At 43.4% G+C, this 7,075-nt stretch overlaps 1 protein-coding gene across 2 annotated transcripts in view; it reads right to left on the bottom strand.

The window, feature by feature from the left end:
• Positions 1–1,554: 1,554 nt before the first annotated feature.
• Positions 1,555–7,075, bottom strand: part of ASAH2 (N-acylsphingosine amidohydrolase 2) — a 101,170-nt gene continuing 95,649 nt past the window's right edge. For both annotated transcript variants that reach the window (XM_030335450.1, XM_030335448.1), the window contains 2 exons: positions 6,032–6,120; positions 1,555–4,086 (listed from right to left, as the gene is read on the bottom strand). In XM_030335450.1, coding sequence (XP_030191310.1) covers positions 3,897–4,086; positions 6,032–6,120 — 279 coding nt within the window. In that variant the 3' untranslated portion in view covers positions 1,555–3,896. The remainder of the gene's footprint in view (positions 4,087–6,031; positions 6,121–7,075) is intronic.

Genomic DNA, 7,075 nt, shown 5'->3' with positions numbered 1-7,075 from the left:
CAGTGTGAACTTGCTGAATGAATGCATATATTTTACAATGTAGAAAACAATCCCTGTCACCATCAAGCCCCAGGGTGTGTTCTTTCCTAAAACAGATATGCTATCATAACTTGTCTCCCTCTCTAGAGGCAGAAAATGCCAAATATTCTCTTTCTCAGGCTCCCTTAAAGCTATGTGACACAATTCCAGACAAGGAAATGGAAAGGGAATTCTACTCGGGTTCCCACTAAATATTTTTCACCTTCCAAAAAGAGATTCCAAGAACTCTCCCCTTCCTTCTTGCTGTTGCACACAATGGCATGAAGACACAAGGTAGGTCTCTTTAGACTGAGGCGACAGCCAAAAAATTAAAGTTAATAGGTTAAGAAGAAAAAAAAGCAGTGACATCATTGAGTGGTTGCACCAAACCTGAACTGGTCACCTTAAGACATTGCTATGTGCGACTGTCAATGTCTTTAGCGCTTGGACCCCTGTTGACCAGTAATATGCTGTTACAGCTGAACACATTCTAATTATGTAACGAACATGCAAATTTTCCTCCGTGGCCTCATGTAAGGCATGATGTTCCAAAAGCCACTATAAACCAGCAGGTGGCATTGGGATACCGGAAGCAAAATCATTATTTGAAGAGCTAAAGGCATGAAAAGGATCATCTAATGACGAAATTGGTTGGCTAAAGATGAAACCCAGGCACCGATGTTAGAAAAGGGCGGTGTGTTGGGGCGCCTGGGTGGCTCAGTCGGTTGAGCGTCCAACTTCGACTCAGGTCACGATCTTGTGGTCTGTGGGTTCGAGCCCCATGTCAGGCTCTGGGCTGATGGCTCAGAGCCTGGAGCCTGCTTCAAATTCTGTGTCTCCCTCTCCTTCTGCCCCTCCCCCATTCATGCTCTGTCTCTCTCTGTCTCAAAAATAAATAAATGTTACAAAAAAATTAAAAAAAAAAAAGGGCGGTGTGTCTTCCTATGCTGGAGATGTATGAGGAGGCAACCTGGAGAAACATATTCACAAATATAGTCATTCTTAGCGTCTTCAGAATTAGCTCATGAGACAATTTTACAGATAACTACCTGCCTAGGAAACTCTCGGTTGCCCTAGTCCTAAAATATGTTCAACCGTATGTATTTTTCCAGCAATACATCTTTGGAGCGCAGGAACGGACCAAGTGGACCCTTTATGTTTGGGTGGTTACTTACAGAGACCATCCATATCACTTTTCAACCTGACCCACATGGAATCCAGCACCGTTCAGTCCATCTCTTAAAAACAACAAAGGGCACCTGGGTGGCTCAGTCGGTTGAGCGTCCGACTTCGGCTCAGGTCATGATCTCACAGCTCGTGAGTTGGAGCCCCGTGATGGTCATGAGTTTGAGCCCCGCGTCACATCAGGCTTTGTGCCGACAGCTCGGAGCCTGAAGCCTGCTTCGGATTCTGTGTCTCCCTCTCTCTCTGCCCCTCCCCCACCCACACTCTGTTTCTCCCTCTCAAAAATAATATGCATTAAAAAAATGTTTTTAAAAAGAAAAACAAGTGTTCCACTTCTCCATAGACCATACATTCACAATTGTATTCAGTGATTTATTATTAAGTCTTATATTGAATATTAGCAATTGATATAATACTCATCGAAAATTGTAGGGGGATCAGTGCTTTTTTAGGAAGTCACAGCATTCTTAAAACCAGAGAAGGCAGAATACAACAAAATGCAGACACTTTGACATGAGACACAAAATCTTCTGCAGAAGCGTTCTCCCCCCCAAGCAGCCCCCTTTTCCCCATATTCGCCGCCAATTTCAGGGGCTTTCTCCCCACAGTCTGGATCCAATGACACAGCCTGGATCTAGATTTGTATGTTAACAGATCACTGCCTCTTTTGTGGTGTTCTTTTTACGCACGAGTGAATAGCTATGGTTTCTACAGCGGCAGGATCTGGTCTTATTTTTACATACAAAATGCAGAAAATGGAATTGGATTGGAAGAGAGGGCAGCGGGCGTGCAGACAGGTTTCTGCGGGTTCTTTGGGGGCAGGAGTCCTGGTGGACAGAGGGCTGGTGCAGAAGCATCAGTACGAGGCAATGCAGTGTCTGGCTTGGCACAGGTCCAAGTGAACGACAGGGACTCACAGGTCCACTGAGGAAAGTTGCAGTGGGAGGCATGGAGGTAGTGGGAAAAAATTCAGTACGCTTCTGAGTCATGAGAACAATTTTATCATCAGTTCTGATATAATTTATCTAAGGTCAACTACTTTCAGAATTCCTTGCTCTTGGGAAGACTCTGAACTGTGATAGCAAACAGTGCGGGTCATTAGGAAAAATGATCGCTACCCTTTGGAATCCTGATGAGCTAATTCTCCAGCCGTGAACTCGCATAGAACCAGAGCCCTGGGTCATCAAAAAGCGTTCCGGGTTTGTTCCAATGCAATACGGCATGTTGAGTCACAGCTAGATGAATGTCAGTCTCATCGTGATTAGCATCATTACTATTTTCAAGCTGTAGAGTTTGTTTTTGAAATTAAGGTTGATTTTTCCCTAAAATGCTAAAGCTCTGCCATTCATACAAAAGCATGATTTGGGTTTGGGAAATTTCCTTTGTAGACTGGGAGCTAGCTCCAGTTAACTTGGATAATTTTAAATGGAATTGGTACTTTCAGGCAATCAATGTCAGATTGTCCTATCTCATTCTTCGGGACGTTGGACTGGGAATTTCATAAGGCCCTCAAATTACTTTTGAAACAACTTTGTCCAAATTGTCTGGAGCTTCTTTCCCCCAAAATTCGAGCACCCAACACAGATTACACGTGAGATAGGACTTGAAGACGACTGCTTTTTAAATGCCTTCCAAAACTGATATCCTCAGTTGAGTATTTTCTTCTTCACCAACGGTCCCCTTTTGACACTTACACATTCATCTCAAATATGATAACTAATTATCAAGGCCCAACACTAGTACAATACTGGGTATGTAGGTGTTAATAAATACTGTGTGATTGAATGGGTCCACGAGTAAGTGAGCGATAAAAGAACAGATAAATGAATTTTAGATCTTGCTCTTTGAGGACTGACTTCCAATCCACTAACACTTTTGTTTTGATATCTACACCAACGGCAAGTCTTAGGTTTTGGGGATGAATTTGATTAGTGAAACTCACTTAGAACCAGTCTTGAGGAGAGGAGACACAATTCAGAGGGATAAGGGCACTTAGGGAAACACAGGGCATGATCAAAATATTCTAAGTCTGACTTTCCTGTACTTGGCCTCTGAAGGCCAGAAATAATTTAACAATATCAACAACTCTGGACCAGGTACATCAAGTCCAGGGTAATCACTTTGAGAGGCTATGCTAAATCGAGAAAAGCTGACATGCTCATTTCCACACCAATTGCCTCTAATTGGATTTATACATTTATGGTCGATGTTTAAATACCATTTTTTTAAAGTGTGATGGGGGGAGAGGTCCTGTAGCCTTTGTGAATCTTAAATCCATGAAACTTCATCATTCCCATCTGCAAAATGAAGACTCCAACTACATGAGCTCTTTAAACTTTCCCAGCCTAATACTCAATAATTCTATAAATAAATACTTGAACCGCTGTTCACACATCTTCAGCCACTCTTACTAACTTTTCAGAGGTTTTATATCAAGGGGAACTGTCCCTTCAAACAGTTGCAAGGCCCCGAGGAAAATCATGTGTTAGGCTCTAGACCACCAGTCACACACACACACACACACACACACACACACACTCACACACACACACACCTCTGTCCCATTCACAGGAAACTATCTGTCCTCAAACAGGGACAATTATAGAAGTCATCCCAATTGTTTACATTCGTGTGAAATCATTTTTATAAATTAGGGAGGACAGCCACGCGTTAAATTATTCGTCAACTTTTCATTAACTAGTTACAACTTCAAAGGCGGAGGAAGTGCTTTCAAATGGAAGTATGACGGCCGGCTTGAGAAAGTCCTGTTTCCGATGGTGTCCGAAGTATCTCATTCTGTAGATTCCAGGCTGGGCAGTACCTGGAATATGCCATTGTATCGTCGCATTGCTGTGACCCAGCAATCCCTTGTGCCAATAGAAACTGTTGGTAGGAAACAAACAAACAAACCAAGTTTTGCTCTTAAAAAGGTGTGATTCGACAAAGGTAGGACTGGTCATTATACGAACATTCAGGGAGTACCAACCGTAAGCCAGGCACTCTCCTAGATACTGAGAGTGCAGCAATGAACAAAACAGGGACAAATACTTTCTAGAAGGGAACCTTTAGTTAATAGCCATTTGTAGAAATTGTCTTACCTGTTCTACCTTTATAACCACCCAAACCTTGTCCATCCCCAAAAAGCCTCACCCGATACTCAGAATACGGGATGTCTCCTGTTTGAGAACGGCTGTGGCACTGTTTCTGCCCTTGCTGTCCTCTGCTTCAACTGACACTTCCTCTCCCAGCCAGATTCATTTGTTAAAAATATATACTTCACGAGCGCATGCGCCAGACTCTTTTCTAGAGGCACGAGGATATGGCCGTAAGCAAGACAGACACGGCTCCAAGTTCCATGGAGCTTGTGTTCTACTAGGGCAAGGCGGGAAGAAAGGCAGTGAACGGGTAAACCGAGAAATGATTTTTAAAAGTGGTGGGTGAAACGAAACAAGTATGGCAGCCACTTGTATGGCAGTATGGTATCTCTACGGAGATGTTATTTAAGCTGAACCCACACGTGCCCAGAGGAAAGACATTCTAGGTAGAAGGAACAGAGGGTGCGAAGCGTTCCGAGCAGGAAAAAACGTGGTGCAGCGGAAGAGCAGAAGGAAGAGGCAGCGAAGTGTGACACAGGGGCTGAGGTCACAAAAACAGACGGAGTCAGCTCACACGAGCCCTTGTAGACCACCTCAAGCGGGTGAGATACTCTTGCAGGTAAGTGAGATAGAGTGGGTGACTGACTGATAACCCCAACTGTGTAGACACATTCTCAACATTCTGTGTGTTTCAGCGACGGGCCCCGTGCTCTCATGACAGAGGTGACATTCCAGCTGCTGCTGAACAAGGCAGAAGCAAGCCTATACGTATCCTCAGTGTTCACTGCTGTTGCGATTTGGGGCTTTTGAAAACAAATCATGCTTTTTTATCGTCTGTATAATCTTATCTTAACCCTAAATATGTATTTATTATTTGTTTAAAAATGATCTGTGCCCGAGATTCCTAAACATCCGAGGAAAATTGAGGCCCAGATTTATGTCTGGCTATCACAGGGGCCCCAGCACAGTCCCATCTCTATTTTCAGTTAACCACGTGAAGGAAACCAACACGCAACTAATGACCTAATCTAGGGTGATGTGAGTCAGGTACAAGTTGCCAAAATTTTTGCCCACTCCCCTGCCACTGTCCTGTGGTGTGAAATGGATGCGCTCGGGAACAAAAACATTTTCTTATCTCAGATGCCACTTGCAAATCTTCAAAATATTTATTCGGCTCAGGGATTTGGTATCGAAAACACAGAGATACGCCTCTCCGAGGAAACTCCAGAAGCAAATTCCTTTCTCACTGGAGTCAGGAAAAGATAAACACTCAAGCTTCTCGTGTGTTAGTAATTCCAATGAAGAATCATTGGCCACGTATAAACATGTAATCATTTTGCCTATAGACTCTTGTTATTTTCCCAGAAGGAACTGTCAGGCTCTACAGAGGCCCGTGTGCCTCGCGACCCATTTGCAAGAATGGCTGAGGCTAGCCAGCCTTCAGGGGTAATGTCTGTGGCCGTGGAAAAGAACAAAATTAACAGATGTTTACAAAAATGGAGGCCACAACCTCATTAGCACCTTTCCTGACAGTAGCACATGTCCCACTGTTTCGCAGGGAAAGAGAATCCAAATGGAGTCGAATAAATCCACTAAATATGGCCAGAAGGCTCCATGGGAATTTGATAGCAGTAATTTCCGGCCTTGAGCCCGTGTTCCCATTTGTCTTCCCCGCATCACTGACTGACTGTTCCCATGGCTCGAAAGACAAAATGTCCAACAGGCGAGCTCACCGTGTCTCCCAGGAGGCGTCGTTATGTACTATCCGCCATGTTGCTGATGTGGCCTCGTATTTCTCGACAGTGAGGAAGGTCTGATGGGTCTGAAATGCAATTGACACATTTGATGAGACCCTGCACGGTCATAAAAGGTGCCTGCCTATAAGTACGTCCTTGTGGTCTGTAGGCTGAGCTGCCAATACCTTGTGTGAAAATGTACTAGAATTTCGTCCATATTCTCAGGTTCATCTGTCTACATTCCGTGCGATGTCTTCAGAATGTCACTTTACCCATGCTGTTACACACCATGACTTTTTTTTTTTTTTTTTTTTTTTTTTTTTTTTTTTTTAAGAAAAGTGAATGGAGCATAATTTTAGAGCTGATAGCAAATTTTGCAAACCGGAGCAGAGAAGAGACCGAATAAAACTCGAGATTCTAAAAAAGGCCTAAGTCAAGCCTTTTCATGACATGTTTATTGATCTATATTCCAAGACTTTCTCTTGTCATTTCAAGACGTAGGAAGGAAAATGGGAATGTTTCTTCATCTTTCCATCTCTGGGTAAATGAATTATTAGTAAATATGTCTCCCAAGTGAAAGAATTGAAAACGATGCATAAACCTTTCCTGTCTTAGATGCTGAAAGCAATCCCTATATTTTGTCATAATGGATTCCTAGAAAGCACATCACAAGCAGGTTTCATTCCCCCATTGGAAAATTGCTATAATAATTCATTTCAGACCAACAATTCAGCTTCAAATACAGTGCAGATTTGATATAACAAATTAAAAGATACAGAGGCCATAATCTCTAATTTTCCCCAAAAATCTTTAGATTGTGACCCTTAAGGGCAGGACCTGTGTCCAATTCATTTTTCAACGTTTATTTATTTTTGGGACAGAGAGAGACAGAGCATGAACGGGGGAGGGGCAGAGAGAGAGGGAGACACAGAATCGGAAACGGGCTCCAGGCTCTGAGCCATCAGCCCAGAGCCTGACACGGGGCTCGAACTCACGGACCGCGAGATCGTGACCTGGCTGAAGTCGGACGCTTAACCGACT

Source organism: Lynx canadensis, chromosome D2, assembly GCF_007474595.2.
Source record: "Lynx canadensis isolate LIC74 chromosome D2, mLynCan4.pri.v2, whole genome shotgun sequence".
In the NCBI taxonomy this organism is placed as follows: domain Eukaryota; kingdom Metazoa; phylum Chordata; class Mammalia; order Carnivora; family Felidae; genus Lynx; species Lynx canadensis.
Note: the sequence above shows the minus strand (reverse complement) of the source record. Positions and strands in the feature narration are given on the sequence as shown.